The 16,958-nt window shown below is 41.7% G+C and overlaps 1 protein-coding gene across 2 annotated transcripts in view; it reads right to left on the reverse strand.

Annotated features, from left to right (window-relative positions):
- CLTCL1 (clathrin heavy chain like 1) overlaps positions 1 to 16,958 on the reverse strand; it is a 76,866-nt gene that overhangs the window by 56,813 nt on the left and 3,095 nt on the right. For both annotated transcript variants that reach the window (XM_081801604.1, XM_081801605.1), the window contains exons 2-3: positions 5,598 to 5,759; positions 2,624 to 2,737 (exon numbers count right to left, since the gene is read on the reverse strand). In XM_081801604.1, the coding sequence (XP_081657730.1) occupies positions 2,624 to 2,737; positions 5,598 to 5,759 (276 nt within the window). The remainder of the gene's footprint in view (positions 1 to 2,623; positions 2,738 to 5,597; positions 5,760 to 16,958) is intronic.

Genomic DNA, 16,958 nt, shown 5'->3' on the forward strand with positions numbered 1-16,958 from the left:
AACCCAAGCAAGATACACTTGTTTTCTTGGGACCTTAAGAGTTGCTGGCCTCTAGTTTTCCCAGCCTGTCTTCTGCGGGAGGGGCCTGCCGCGGTGTTACTCAGGCAACCCTGTTTGGGCGGTGTTGCCCTGCGCCCCTGTGGCGGGGGATGGGCTCAGCGGGAATCAGTTTTTGGGGCTTTTGTTCTCTGGTGCCTTTCCCTGGCGGCTTTCCGCGTCTCTTCCGTGAGTCAGAGCAGAAGAGACCGTTTCCAACCCTCTGCCTCAGAGCACAGAGATCATAGTCTGTTCTTCAGTGAGCTCTCCAGGCCACACCGTCTCCGTTTCTGTCCGTGGTGCTATAAACTGCAGCGTCCTGGGTTGTGCGCCCCTCCGCAGCGCTCCCAGTCCTGCCTCCAGGTCAGGGCACATCTCTGCCCTTTGAGCATCTCTGCCAGCTGCTCCCAGTTCGCACGCACACGACCCCACCGCTCCGGGATTCCGCCCCGGGGGCTGCCCTAGAGTGCTTTCCCCACCGGTACCGGTCTGCGAGTCTGTGCCCCGTCCGCAGCGTGCGAGGCTGTCCCTCACCAGCGGTGTGGGATCCCCACGGCCAGCCACCCTCCCGCGGCCGTTTATCCTCCAATATCTGCCCGCGGAATCACGGCTCCCCACTTCGTACCTCAAAACCAACTGCCTACGATATTCTGTTTGTAGAGATCCAGATCTTCTTACATCTCAGGCTGGTTTCGTGGGTGCTCAGGGTGGTCTGGTCTTGTTTGCATTTTCTTATCCACAGCCGATGAACAATTCAAGAAACCTTGTCTCCAGTCCTGACATGAAGATGACATTGTGCCAAAAGTGCCTGCTGCTTTCTCTGAATGCTGACGTCCTGTGACAAGGCGCATCACTAACTCAGATGCTGATGTCCCAAACTTTGGTTCTCATGGAGCCAGAGCAGAGAAGTGCTGTCAGGTGGGGATAAGTAGGCACCTCCGACCTATGGCCTGCACACCTGCACTGTCTGTCCCAGGGGACAAGGGACACCCCACTGAAGTTGGAGACTGTGTGTGGTCCTTATGTGCACTCTTCCCGGGGAACAAGGGAAACCCTGAAATGTCCACAACCCATCCCACAAAAGGTCAGGTGAGCGGGCGCGCTGGAGTTCATGTGTCTCAGGGTACAGCCAGCTGATGGACATCAGGCAGAAGAGACCCGCTGGGAACTCCACAGGTAAACTCTCCCTTCACGTGCCCCACCTCCGCATCCGGGGCTATTATATACATTTAACTGGTATGGGACGGTCTATGACACAGTTAGAGAAGGTCATAAAGCTGAAGGCCAGTGCCAAGCCATTTCATAAGACTCTATTTGTAGGGACGCCTGGGTGGCTCAGTTGGTTAAGTGTCTGCCTTTGGCTCAGATCGTGGTTCCAGGGTCCTGGAATCGAGTCCTGCATCAGGCTCCTTGCTCAGTGGGGAGCCTGCTTCTCCCTCTGCCTGCTGCTCCCCTTGCTTGTTCTCACTCTGTCTCTGACAAATAAATAAAATCTTAAAAAAAAAAGACTCTAGGGGCGCCTGGGTGGCTCAGATGGTTACGCGTCTGCCTTCGGCTCAGGTCATGATCCCAGGGTCCTGGGATCGAGTCCCGCATCGGGCTCCCGGCTCAGCGGGGAGCCTGCTTCTCCCTCTGACCCTCTCCCCTCTCATGCTGTTTCTCTCTCGCTCGCTCTCTAAAAAATAAATAAAATCTTTAAAAAAAAAAAAAAAAAGACTCTATTTATATATATCTTCATAAATGCATGCATATGAAGATACTTCCAAAGGGGCAGTCACAGTTATCAGTAGGGTAGGATTTCAGTTGCTATTTAATTCTATTGTTATGTTTACAGATACTATTTGAAATTTATGGGCAACATGTATTTCTCTAAAAAAGCCAATTTCACTTTGTGGAAAAAAATTCATTTGATCACATACCTTTATATTTCTAGAAATCAAGCTTAAAAAATTACCATTTTAAAAAAAACAATTAGAAAGGAAATCATCAAGTATTGTCAGATATTTGAGAACAGAAAAAAAGCAAATAGCTAAGCCATCCTACAATTATGGTACATCCCTAAAAATAAATGTTTACTTCTCAAAATATTAACAAAGAATGTCATACCTTATGTCATACCAAATGCCTATGATGTACTGACCAAAGAGTAAAAAGGGAGAGTAGACTTATAATCTTACAAATATAATATGATCCCAATTTTGTTCAGAAAGTGTACCTAACTTTTTAAATATGACAAGTAGTGAAATCTTTGATGTATTTTACATCTAATTGGTTCAGCTACAGAGATTGTTTTCTTCTTTATATTTCTGTACTACAGTGAACATCTAATCTTTTATACTAAAAAGGAAAAGGCCTGGGACTTTGGTATGTGAGCTGGACAAAGTCCCTGTTTGTAGAAAAGAGTGCTCCTTTCCAGAGAATGTTAAAATGGCATGAGCTAGAACATGAGCATCGACGTTTTCTTCTCCATGTTCTAATATTATCTATTCAGGCATCTTCTGAAGCACAGGAACCTGCTACCTGCTGTTCCCCTCCCCCCGCTGATCCATATTTGTTCTAACTCATGTAGTGGGCAGCACATTCATACCTGCATAGCCACTGGGAAATCAGTCTGAGCCTCTGGAGGGAAAAACACATCCACAGCTTTCTTTACAAAAGGCTGGTTTCCTGTTGCAGGCTGTCCGACTTCAATTATGTGCAACTAGAGAAGAGATATAAGTCAATCCAAGTAAACATATTGGTGGCAGACTGATGCTAACCAATGCCCAGTGGTAAGCAGAGCCACAGCCCATGCTTTGTAGGGCTAATGATAAAACTTACATTCAAACAAAACAAGATAGTCTCTTGGTTGGAGTGCTCATGCTATTCACTAACCTGCTGCCCACCATCAAGGACACAGGAAAAACCAACACCAGAAACCTGAGCAACATTTAGTTCCAGCATGTTGGCCAAGTCCCCTCTCTGGGCTTTAGTGTAGAAGTCCATGAAACAAGGGGCTCTCCTGGACATGGCTCAGGCTAACAAAAATCTGTTAGCAGACAAGATCTTGTAACTGAATGCCAAACTCACAAGACAGTCGATTGTGCCAAAGGCCTGAGAGTTTCTCAAAGTTATGCTTGGGGGGGTGAGGTGCATAAGAATCTTTGGAGAATCAGGAAGAATGAGAGTGGATAAGGGCCCCCATCCCTGCTTTTATCAGAACACCTTCAAGTTCCTCTCATCCAATGAAAATGTACCAAAGCTAAAACAAGTCTGGAAAAAATCAGTAGGGGTGAATCAGAGACACAAAACAAGGGTTGGGTGGGGGGGTGTGTCCAGCAGAAGAAACTGACAATTGTACACTTAGAGAATAGTTTGGATTTGGCCTGGCAGAGAGGAGGGGGGAAACACCAAAGAGGCTTGAGGTAAGCAGAGAGATGCGCTAGAAGGGGAGGGCTGATGTAACAAGCGAGCAGAGGCCACTGCGAGTTAAGATGCAGGGAGACTAGGGGCACCTGGGTGGCTCAGTTGGTTGAGCGACTGCCTTCGGCTCAGGTCATGATCCTGGAGTCCCAGGATCAAGTCCCACATCAGGCTCCCTGCTCGGCAGGGAGTCTGCTTCTCCCTCTGACCCTCCCCCCTCTCATGCTCTCTCTCTATCTCATTCTCTCTCAAATAAATAAATAAAATCTTAAAATATATATATATAAGATGCAGGGAGACTAAAACTCCTAGCATACAGGCACTTTAAGAGAAATGGTAGTTTGGGAAAATTCTTTTTGAGGGGTGGGGTGGGTCTGAGGATCTAATAAATGACTATTCTCTAACCCAAATATGAGTAACAAGGGCCTCATCTGCCACAGATGTGAGACTTGCTAGCAGATGGACAGTGGCAACAGAACAGAATGGAGCTCAAGAACCATGGTTTCTTGCTTGGGAGTTGGGAAGGATGTTGGCACTGTCAACAGAAGTGGGGGCACGGGTAAGGAAGCCAGGCTTCTTTGGGAGGTGGTGAGAGAAGGGCACAACTATGGACAAGTGGTACCTGCCTGTGAGAAAGGAACAAGGAACTGGAGTCCAGACAAAACTCAGATCCACAAGAGGAGACTACTGAGCCATTCCCATAAGTGCAGCTGGGCTGGATTGCAAGGGGCACAGGCTGAGAAAACTAGTGAAGGGAACCACACCTGCCACTGTGGTAGGGGAAGTGAGATTCAACCATAAAACGAGGCGGCACTTGGGAAGACTGCTGTGGGGGTCCCCGCCATGGAAGACCATTCCTAGCCACAGCTCTACCCTGAGGGGACCTGCCTGCCTCACAGCTGAGTCCAGGAGGTAAGTGGGCACACCTGTCTTACAGGGGGCTTGTTCTGGTGTGCTCTTCTTCACAGGGAGCTCGGTGGGACAGGTTCTGCCCTTGCAAGGATGCCTGTGGCTGCCCGGCTCTGTCTGTGACAAGGCGGAAAGCCTCAGTCTAAAGTGATAGGGTAGAGCAAGCTCTTTGTGCAGGCTGATATTTTTGCCTGACTCCTATTTTTCTACTGGTTCTCAACTAAGGAGGGCATGATGTATATTACACAGGAGACCAAAGTATCCAATTAAGAATATTTAAGATGGGGCACCTGGGTGGCTCAGTTGGTTAAGTGACTGCCTTCGGCTCAGGTCATGATCCTGGAGTCCCGGGATCGAGTCCCGCATCGGGCTCCCTGCTGAGCAGGGGGTCTGCTTCTCCCTCTGCCCTCTTCCCTCTCATGCTCTCTGTCTCTCATTCTCTCTCTCTCAAATAAATAAATAAAATCTTTAAAAAAAAAAAAAAGAATATTTAAGATGAGGAAGTTTGGGACCACATACTGATTTAGTATTCTTCTTTGGGGAACACTTCAGGGCTAGTGACCACCTCAAAATAATGATTTCATGAAGTATTACTGACAAGAGTATACTAAGATAAGGACCATGTTTTAGGGAGGCCACTCTTCAGGTGAATGACGCAACCCTGGAACCGCAGGTCTCCCCAACATCCTGAACTCTTATACCTCACATCTCTGCCCATGGCAGCCCTGCCAAACAGATGCTAGCCATGTGCTCGAGCCTAATAAAACTCAACCTGCTCCCAGAGCATGGCCTCCTCTCTGCAGCTCCCCTGGGGTCCCACCCCAACCTCACCACCTGCCAGAACCACATAGGACTCTCGCCTTAGGTTAGGATAGCATGCACTGGTTCTTTCACAGCTGTTGCCTCCATGAGACTGCTGTGTGAGAGCAGAAACCATGTGTGCCTAGCCCATGCTCAACAGACTCTCAACGAGGATTTTTAGGGCAAAGGGACCAATTAATTGGTAGCTGACCTCACGTTACTGATTTTACAAAGACTGGCTGTGAAACCACCAACATGACAATAGGTGAGTTGTTCTAAATACTGTTAAGAGCCTTTATTTACATGAAGCACCTGCAGACCGTTGCCCACGCCCAATTATAAACTGGTTTTGAAATGCTGGCTAAGTAGCTACCAATTTACACTTGTAGAGACTCCTAACACTGACTCAGGACATTTTTCTGAGGGAGAAGACAAAGTGGAGAGCTTACCTTGCCCCCTGCGGGACTACGTACAGCAAAGCAGAAAAGAGTGGCAGGCTTGGCATTCCCCTCACTCTTGAACTCTGCAAAAGCAGCAGCATGGCCTTCTATGGGTTGTGAAACCTTCCTGTCCACAGAGTAGAGCTGCATTGCCCCAACTACACGGTTTTGCTAAGACAAGACATTTTGCAATGAAAGAAAGAAAAGAGAGGATATAAATTGTTAAAACAAATGTTTCTAAAATGAAAGTCTCATACATTGATATAGTTTCTCTAATAAAAAAACAAGCCTATTAGATATTAACGACATGATATAACTCTAAATTTGATGTGGAAAGATGGCTGCAAACACCAGGGAAAAAAATAAGCCTACAAAACAGTAAGAGAGATGGTCCCAATTTGTTAAACGTAAAATGTGTGTATACACATAGGTATGCATTTATACGTATGTCTGTGTATATGTGTAACTGTACATTCAATGTTTGTATATGTAAATCTATATATACATACATTCTATGCATGCACATAAATATTCATATAAAGTAAGTCTTGGGAAGAAAAACTCTAAAGTGTTAAAAGAGTAGTTTAATCAGGAGGAAGAGATTATGGGCTAATTTTGATGATTGGGTTTTCTGAAATTTATAAATAGCAAAAATTATATTTAATAAACCCCAATAAGGCTACTATCTTTTATAAAACATAGAACTTACATTTTCTAGCAAAGAATTTCAATGTATTTGTATCCGATGTCAAATGCTCAAAAAGCTAAGTAAAGAGACGTTTACAACTAAATGAGACATGACAGCATCACAGCTCAAGCTCCTAGAATTCAACAATCAAATCGCCACCCCAGCCGAATGAGCCCCCATGCAGTCTGTGGGTAAATTCAGATCCTCAGTGTATCTGCCACCTACCCCCACTCCTTAAAAAGGGAAACAAAGGCTTCAACATTTTTCTTTTTAAAGAACCTGTCCTTTATACTTTTGTACTGCAGAGACTTATGTTGAAGTACTATGCAAAGTACCAATTCATGCTACAACATGGATGAACCTTGAAAACATGTGAAGTGAAAGAAGCCATTCACAAATGGATATATGAAATATCCAGAATAGGGAAATCCAGACAGACAAGAGTAGACCAGTGGTTGCCAAGGGCTGGAAGGAGGGAGAAATAGGGAAGCAACTGGTAGACAAATGTGTGCACTCTAACAGAAGAATGAACAAGAAAATTTTTAAGTAAGAGTAAGGACAGGACAAGACACTCCCTCCCAGGTGAGGATGGGAAGATTGGAGACAATACAGAGACAGTACCTTTGAATCCCAATGCTAGAGAAGACTAAAGCCAAGAAGAGGTGGGGCATAGCGAACACCTGAGATCAAGACTGAGACCTGGACTCTTGCACTGCCTGTCCTCATGGACCCACCCAGAGGCTACATGTCTAGCCTTGGGCCAGGGATCTGCTTCTGAGCTTTAAGGCTCCTGCCTGGTAAAGTCCACCTTGCAGGGGTGCTGAGTGTTGTGAGCTTTGGGAAAGGGCATATTGAGGACTGTAGCTGACAAAGACTCAATGCAAAAATGCTTCCTTTTGTGCCAGGCACCATGCAAGGGGCTAAGGATAAGGAAAATGAACGTGACCCAGACCCTTAAGGACACATGATAAGGGTTTCTGGCAAGGAAGCAGTAGAGGGTGCTAAGTGTTATGGCCCAGGATAGAGTAAGATGCTGTGACTCAGCTCTCTCAGTCTGGTGGGCCAGAAATGTTTCCTGGTGACAGGTATGCTGGAGTAGGAGGTCACAAGGTGAAAAGGAAAAGCTGTTTCTAAGGGGACACATTTGCAAAGGCTTAGACAGGAGGTTGCAAACTCTGGCCTGTGGGCCAAAATCCACCCTCCATGTTCTCCTCCTGTCTCCTTTTTGTTGAGATGACATTCACATAACCTAAAACTACCCATTTTAAAGGATTCAATTCAGTGGCATTTAGAACATTCACAGTGTTGTGCATCTATCACCTCTGTGTAGTTTCAAAACATTTTCATCATCTAAAAAAATCCCTGTGCCATTAAAAGTTAGTCCCCATCTCCCTGCCCCCCAGCCCCTGGCAACCACCAGTCTTTGTCTCTACAGGTTTACCTAAATATTCCATATAAATGGAATCAAAATATGTGGCCTTTTGTGTCTGACTTGTTTAACTCAGTGAGGTTTTCCAGGTTTATCCATGTTGTAGCCTGTTTCAGTACTTCATTCTTTTTTAGGGCTGAGTGATATTTCATTTTATGTATAAATCACATTTTGTTTATCCATTCATCCAGTGGTGAACATTTGGGTTGTTTTCATCTTTTAGCTGTTACAAATTATGCTACTATGAACATTTGTGCACAAGTTTTTGTATGGATGTGTTTTCATAATTTTTCTTGGATAGATGCCTGGAGGTGGAATTGCTAGGTCAAATGGTAACTTTACGTTAAATTTTTTGAGGAATCATCAATCTATTTTCCACAGGAGCTGAACCATTTTACATTCCCACTGACATACAAGGATTCCAATAACTCTGCACCCTTGCCAATACTCATTATTTCCCATTAAAAAAAATTACAACCATCCCAATGGGTGGTACCTCATTGTGGTTTTGATTTGCAATTCCCCAGTGACTAATGATGTTGAACACCTTTTCATGTGCTTGTCAGCTATTTGTATATCTCTGGATAAATGTTCAAGTCTTTTTGCCCATTTTCTAATTGGGACATCTTTTTGTTGTTGAGTTATAAGTGTTCTCTATATACTCTAGATACTAGACTCTTCTCAGATACCTGATTTACAAACACTTCCATTCTGTAAGTCTTTTCACTTTCTTGACCATGTCTTTTGATTCACAAATGTTTTTAATTTTAAAAAGTCCAATTTACCTATTTTTTCTTTTGTTGCTCATGCTTTGGGTATTATATCTAAAAATCCATAGCCAAATACAAAGTCATGAACATTCCTCATGTCTTCTTCTAAAGGTTTTACAATTTTGCCTCTTATACTTAGGTCTTCAATCCATTTTGAGTTTAAATTTTTAAAGATTTATTTATTTTGAGAGAGAGAGTGAGAGCTGGAGGAGGGGCAGGGGGAGAGAGAAAGAGAGAGAGAGAATCTTAAGCAGGCTCCAGGCCCAGCTCAATCTCACGACCCAGAGATCATGACCTGAGCCGAAATCAAGAGTTGGATGCTCAACCAACTGAGCCACCCAGGAGCCCTGAGTTAATTTTTATATATGGTACAAGGTAGGAATCCAACTCCATTCTTCTGCATTTGAATATGCTGGTGTGCCAGCACCATTTGTTGAAGAGAATAGTCTTTCCCCATTGATTGGTCTTGCCACAATTATCACAACTCAACTGGCCAGGGGCGCCTGGGTGGCACAGTTGGTTAAGTGTCTGACTTGGTTTTAGCTCAGGTCATGATCTCAGGATCCTGGGATTGAGCTCTGCATCGGCATAGTGTCTGCTTGAGATTCTATTTCTCTCTCTCTGCCCCTCCCGCTCATGTTGTCTCTCTCTCTAAATAAATAAAATCTTTAAAAAAAATCAATTGGCCACAGATGTACAGTTTATTCCTGGACTCTCAGTTCTATTCCATGGTCTACATGTCTATCCTTATGCCCATGGGTTTTTGTTGTTATTGCTGAATACTTGTTTGATAGTATGATACAATAAGTCTTTGTCCCTTGTTCCTGGCACAGAACTCCTAAAACCCTTGAAATTTCCTAAGTGATATGAGTGAGAGGTACATCATCATGACACAAAAGCTTAGGGGGGGCCTTAGATAGCTTCCAGTTTGGAACTTTCAGTCCCACCACATCCTAACCTCTAGGGAAGGGAACGGGGGCTGGAGACAGAGTTAATCACCAATGACCAATGAAAATCTACATAGAAACCCCTGAATTACAGAGTTCCGAGAGCTCCTAGCATCAAGGTGCTGGGAGGGTGGAGGGCTTATACCCCTCCATGCATACCCCTTTCCTCCCTGCCTTGCCTTATGCATCTCTTCCATTTGGCTGTTCCTAAGCTGTATTCTTTTTAATCAACCAGTAATAGTAAGTAAAGTGCCTTCCTGGGTTATAGGAGCCCCATTCTAGCAAATTAACAAACCGGATAAGGGGGTTGTGGGAACCCGATTTATAGCTTGTTGGTCAGAGGTGCTGGTGGCCTGGGACTTGAGACTGGCATCTGAAGGCATGGGGGCAGTCTTGTGGGATTGAACCCTTAACTTGTGGGGTCTGCACTAATTCTTGGACATCCAGTTGGATGTCCACAGAGAATGAGAGAATTGTTTGGTGTAGAAAAGCCAACACCTGTGGTGTCAGAAGTGTAGTGAGAATAAATACAGTTTTTAGTTTGGATTTTTTTGTTGGTTTTTATTTTTGTCAGTAAAGCACAAATAAGTAACACCGTGATTTATAATCTTTTCTTTTAAAATATTTTTCAAACATGATGATTTCCTTATAAATGACCATGATTCCTAAAGGTATATTTAACAACTTTATTGAGATATAATTCACTTACCATATAATTCATTCATTTGAAATATACCATCCAATGTTTTTTAGTTTATTCACAGGATTGTACAACCATCACCACAATGTACTTTCAAAACACTTTCATCCCTTAAAAGAAACCTCATTAGCAGCCAATCCCCATTCCCACCTCCCACGATCCACCCCCAGTCAAAGCAACTACTTATCCATTTTCTATCTCTGTAGATTCTGAATGTCTCATAAAAATGGAATCATACGTGGGTTTTTTTTTGTGCTGACATGTTTCACTTAGCTTAATATTTCCAAGATTAAGCATGGTCATGGTATATAGCATATATCAGTACAGATGACTCTTGAGCAATGCGAGGGTTAGAGTCATGGACCCCTGACATAACCAAATCCAGTATAACTTTTGATTCTCCAAAAACTTAACTACTAATAGCTTACTGTTGACCAGAAACCTTACCAATAACATATAGCCAAATAACACATATTTTGTATGTTACATTATACACTGCATTCTTAATAAAGCTAGAGAAAAGAAAATGTTGACAAAATATATTTACAGTACTATGCTGTATTTACTGAAAAAAATTCGTGTATAAGTAAACCCATGCAGTTGAAACCCATGTTGTTCAAGGGTCAACTGTATTTCATTTATTTTTATTGTCAAATAAATATTCAACTGTATGGATGTACATTTTATTTATGCATTTATCAGCTGATGGACATTTGGATTGTTTCCACCTTTTGGGTAAAGTAAATAATGTTATAACTGATGGTTTCCAGAGGGGAGATGGGTGGGTGGGTGGGCGAAATGGGTTAAATAGGTGATGCAAATTAAATTAAGGAGTGCACTTGTGATGAGCACCAGGTGTTGTACTGAAAGTGCTGAATCACTATACTGTACACCTGAAACTAATATTACACTGTACGTTAACTAACTCGAATTTAAATTAAAACTTAAGGGGAGGTGCACCTGGGTGGCTGTTTCAGGTACATGTCCCACTCTCAATTTTGGCTCACATCATGATCTCAGGGTTGTGGGATCGAGCTCTCTGCTGGGGTCCGTGCTCAGTGCAGAACTAAAGACTGTCTCCCTCTCCTTCTGTACCTCCCTCATTAGTGGCTCTAATATAAATAAATAAATCTTAAAAAAAAACCCAAAAACCTTAACGGGTGCCTAGGTGGCTCAGTCAGTTAAGCATCCAACTCTTGATTTCGACTCAGGTCATGATCTCAGGGTTGCCAGATCTAGCCCAGCACTGGGCTCTGCACTGGGCATGGAGCCTACTTAACTTTCTCTCTCTTCCTCTGCTCCTCCCTGCTCCCTCTCTAAAAAAAAAAGTAAAACTTAAAAAAAATAAAATATATAATATTGCTATGAACATTGTATATAAGTTTTCAGTAACAATTTTTATCTTTTTTTTAAAGATTTTATTTATTTGAGAGTGAGAGCCACAGAGATCACAGAGGGAGAGGGAGAGGAAGAAGCAGACTTGCTACTGAGTAAAGAGCTTGATGTGGGGCTCGATCCCAGGACCCTGATATTATGACCTGAGCCAAAGGCAGACGCTTAACTTACTGAGCCACCCAGGTGCCCCAGTAACAATTTTTATCTTAAAGTCTATTTTATTTGATATTAAGAGAGCCAATCCGGCTCTTTTGGGTACAATTTGCATGGTATATCTTTTCCATCCTTTTTTCAACCTACTCTATCTTTGAATTTAAAGTGTGTCTCCAGTAGACAGCATATATAGTTGGATTATGGTTTGTTTGTTTTTTAATATTCTGCCAATCTGGGGCAGACTGGATCTCTTTGAGGTTCCTGGTTATGTAGATTAATGGTTTTCATCAAATTTGCTACATTTGGGGCCATTATTTCTTCAAATATTCTTTCTTCCCCTTTCTCTCCTTCTTGTGGGACTTCCAGTATGTGTATTAGCCCACTTGATTACATTCCACAAATCTATGAGTTTTTTTTTTTAAGTAGGCCCTGTGCCCAACATGGGGCTTGAACTCACAACCCTGGAGCCAAGAGTTGTATGCTCTACCAACTGAGCCAGCCAGGCATCCCATAAGTGGTTTTTTTTTTTTAATACCTCCTGGTTCTTTATTGTTATGGTTTACGTGGAAAGACAATATTCTCATACTTTCCTTTAGTTTTTTGGGCATGCTTTCCATTAGTTCTTTGAAAATATTTAAAATAGCGACTACAATCTTTTTGAAAGTAACTCCAATGTCTGGGCTTCCTCAAAACAGTCTTTATTGAGTACTTTTTCCCCCTCTGAGTATGGACTATACTTTGGTTTTTTTTGCATACTTCATTTTTGCTGCTGTTGTTGGAAGCTAGAAATTTTAAATAACAAAGTGACAACTCTCGAAATCAGATACTCCTCCCCTTCCTGGGCTTATTGTAGTTTAACAAATTTCCTGAACTAATTCTGCAGAGTCTGTATTCTTTGTCATATGTGGTCACTGAGGTCTCTACTGAGCTTAGTGGTCAGTTAATAATTTGAAAGAGATTCCTTAAATGCCTTGAGGCTCAGCCTTTGCTGAGAGAGTGTATGTATGTTGAGACATGCCTTCAATACTCTGGCAGGCAGCTTACAATACTGCATTGGCCTTCAGCCTTCACATCCTGCTTGTACAGAGCCTCAAGATCAGACAGAGCTTACGGCCTTGTCAATTCTTTCCTGGGCAGGTGCACAGCTCTGTGCATGTACCTGGTCTTCTAGATTCCCAAGAATATGCTGAAACTTTTGAAAGCCCCCTATGAACATCTCATTCCACAGCTTTTCCTTTTAATTTTTTTTTTTTTAAAAAGGGTTTTTTTTTTTTAAGATTTTATTTATTTATTTGAGAGAGAGAGAGAATGAGAGAGAGCAAGCACGAGAGGGGGGAGGGTCAGAGGGAGAAGCAGACTCCCTGCTGAGCAGGGAGCCCGATGCGGGACTCGATCCAGGGACTCCAGGATCATGACCTGAGCCGAAGGCAGTCACTTAACCAACTGAGCCACCCAGGCTCCCCCTTTTAATTTTTTTTAGCTGGCTTCTTATTTGCCTCAACTATTAACATCCCCACAGGCAGCTGTGATATTAAACAATTGCTGCTGATGGTGTATCACAAGTGTCCCAGGAGATAAGGCCATTTGCACTGAGCAAGAGTGAGTCAAGTCAAATAAAAGGCAAGGTCTGTGAATGGAGATTTCCAAAAAACTACTAGACAGGTCATATAATGACATTTATCTGGGAAAGGTGCTTTTGGGGGAGGTCTAAACCATTCTTGCCTCCTTTAGAGGCTGTAAGGTTGCTGTATTTCACCAACTGGTGGAGATGTTGGTTCTCAAGGCCATCAGAACACTGTACAGAGGGGGACGGGAATAGCACAAGTTAAAATGTCACCAAGCTTGCTATTCTGAGATGTAGCAAATTTTCTTAAATAAAAGTTCTTCGGATTTTTGTAAGCCTGTGGTTAATTTCCAGAACTCTGAAAAAGCTGATTTTGAGAATTTCTGCCAGGACTGCTTTTATGGAGGAGATTTTCAAAGGTCCTTACTTCACCAGTCCTGCTGATGTCCTGTGTGTAGTATTTTATGTGGATGTATATTTACATTTTTCTTGGGTATATAACTGGGAGTGGAATTCCTAGGTCACATGGTAACTCCACATTTAACTTTTTGAAGAATTGCTAAACTATTTTCCATCATAGCTGTGTGTTTTCCATTCCCACCAGCAATGTATGAGGGTTCCAATTTCTCTACATCCTTGGCAACATTTGTTACTGGTGATCTTTTTTATTATAGCCATCCTAGTAGGTGTGAAGTGACACCACATTTTGTGGGGGGGTTTCTGTTTTGTTTGTTTTTTAAGTAAGCTCTATGCCCAACGTGGGGTTTGAACTCATGACCTTGAGATCAAGAGCGGCATGCTCTACTGACTGAGCCAGCCAGCCACCTCACATTGTGTTTTCAATTTATATTTCCATGGGGCACCTGGGTGGCTCAGTTGGTTAAGCGTCTGCCTTCGGCTCAGGTCATGATCCCAGGGTCCTGGGATCGAGCCCTGCATTGGGCTCCTTACTCAGTGGGGAGTCTGCTTCTCTCCCTCTGCTTGCCGCTCCCCGACTGTGCTCTCTGTACCAAATAAATAAATAAAAATCTTTAAAAAAATTTATATTTCCACAATGACTAATGATGTTGAACATCTTTTCATGTGTTATTGGCCATGTAGATAGCTTTTTGGAGAAATATCTGTTCAAATCATTTATCTATTTGTAAACTGGATTATTTGGCCTTTTTTATTATTGAGCTGTAAGATTCTTCATATATATATTCTGGATACAAGTCCCTTATCAGATATATGATCTTGATATATTTTCTCCAAATGGCAGGTTATTTTTTCACTTTCTTGATGGTATCATTTATAGCACAAAAGATTTTAATTTTGCTTTTATATATTTTTCTTTTGTTGCTTATGCTTTTGATGTATCTGCAAAGGTTCTGCTTAACTCAAGGTCACTAAGATTTGTTCCTATGTTATCTTCTAAGAGTTTTACAGCTTCAGCTCTTACATTTGGGTCTGATCCATTTTGAGTTAATTTTTAGTATGATGAGAGGAAGGCGCTCAGTTTCATGCTTTTGTATATATGGATATCCAGTATCCCCAAACCATTTGTTGAACAGACTATTCCTTCCTCTGTTGAACTGTCCTGGCATCCTTATCAAAAAAATCAACTGACCATAAATGTAAGGGTATTATTTCTGGACTCTCAATTCTACCTTATTGATCTACATGTCTATTCCTATCTTGGTACCATACTGTCTTGATTACTGTAGGTTTGTTGCAAGCTTTGAAATTGGGAAGTATGAGTACTCTTATTTTGTTGTTTTCATCAAGACTGTTTTGGCTATTTTGAGTTCCTTGCAATTCCATATGAATTTTAGGCTCAGCTTATCAATTTCTAAAAAGAACTTAGCTGGTATTCTGATAGGGATTACAGTGAATTTGCAGATCAATCTGGGGAGTATTAACATCTTAAAAATATTAACTATTATGATCCATGAACATGAGATGTTTTCCCATTTATTTAGATCTTCCTTAATTACTTTCAACAGTGTTTTGTAGTTTTAAGGATATAAGTTATATACTTCTTTTGTTAAATTTATTACTAAATATTTTATTCTTTTTGAGGCTGTCAATGAAATTTCATTTTTGAATTGTTCATTGCAAGTGTGTAGGAACACAATTGATTTCTGTATACTGATCTTACACTCTGTAACCTTGTACTTATTTGTTAGTTCTAGATTTTTTTTACTAGATACCTTAAGATTTTCAATATATAAAACCATGTCATCTGCAAACAGAGATAGTTTTAATTCTTCCTTTCAAATCAGGATGCCTCTTGTTCTTTTTCTGATTGCTCTAACTAGATCTCTAGTCTGATGTTGAACAGAAGTGGCAAAAGTGGCTATCTCTGTCTTGTTCTGATCTTGGGAAAACTTTCAGTCTTTCACTATTAAGAATGATGCTAGTTGTGTGTTTTTCCTTAGATGCCCTTTATCAGGTTAAGGAAGTTCCTTTCTATTCCTAGTTTGTTGAGCATTTTTATCATGAAAGGTGTTGGGTTTTATCATATGCTTTTTCTGTCTCTGCTGAGGTGACCAAGTGGTTTTTGTCTTTTATTCTATTAATACTGTTCATTATTTTAATTGATTTTTGGATATTAAACCTACCTGGTATTCCCAGATAAGTCCCACTTGGTCATGACATACAATTCATTTTATATGTTGCTGGATTCCGTTCACTAGTATGTTGTTGAAGATTTTTGCATCTATAATCAGAGGAGATAGTGGCCTGCAGTTTTCTTGTGATGTCTTTGATTGCTTTTGGTATCTGGCTACTAATGGCCTCATAGAATGAACTGAGACATATTCCCTCCTCTTCTATGTTTTGGAAAAGTTTGTGAAGGACTAGTACTAATTTTTCTTTGAATATTTGGTAGAATTAACCAGTGAAGCCATCTGGGTCAGAGTTTTTCTTTGTGGGTAGTTTTTTCATTACTAATTGAGTGTCTTAACTTGTTGTATAGGCCTATTCAGATTTTCTATTTCTTCTTGAGTCATTTTCAGTAATCTATGTCTTTCTGGGAATTAGTCCTTTCATCTAAGTTATCTAATTTACTGGAATACACTATTCTTAGTATTCTCTACTAATCCTTTTTATTTCTGTATGGTTTGTCCCACCTGTTTTGGTAAATAAAGTTGTATTGGCATGAAGCCATGGCCATTCACTTACTATGGCTGCCTGTACTAAAACTTCACAGTTGAGTAGTTGTGACAGAAACCAAATATTTTTGGCCCACAAAGCAAAAAACATTTACTACCTAAGCCTTTATAGAAAAAATATGCTGACCTCTGGCTAAGAAGAATAAACTAATACTTGAAGTACTCAGGTCAAACTGAAGCAAAGTGCTTTTGAGAAAGTATTAGAGGCAGTTAAAAAGTGTGGAATGAATTAACTGTGATCTAGTTTTATTTATAAGTATCAGCTCAAAGCTTCATTCCAACCCCTCAGACATCATCATTTCTGGGGGAACAAACACATTTCCAGACCAGATTCAGTATAAAGACTGAGCTTCTTGGGGGAAATCGGAGCGGTAGACGAACCATGAGAGACGATGGACTCTGAAAAACAAACTGAGGGTTCTAGAGGGGAGGGGGGTGGGAGGATGGGTTAGCCTGGTGATGGGTATTGAGGAGGGCACATTCTGCATGGAGCACTGGGTGTTATGCACAAACAATGAATCATGGAACACTTCATCTAAAACTAATGATGTAATGTATGGGGATTAACA

This window comes from Leptonychotes weddellii, chromosome 13, assembly GCF_054177405.1.
Source record: "Leptonychotes weddellii isolate Sample4059 chromosome 13, ASM5417740v2, whole genome shotgun sequence".
In the NCBI taxonomy this organism is placed as follows: domain Eukaryota; kingdom Metazoa; phylum Chordata; class Mammalia; order Carnivora; family Phocidae; genus Leptonychotes; species Leptonychotes weddellii.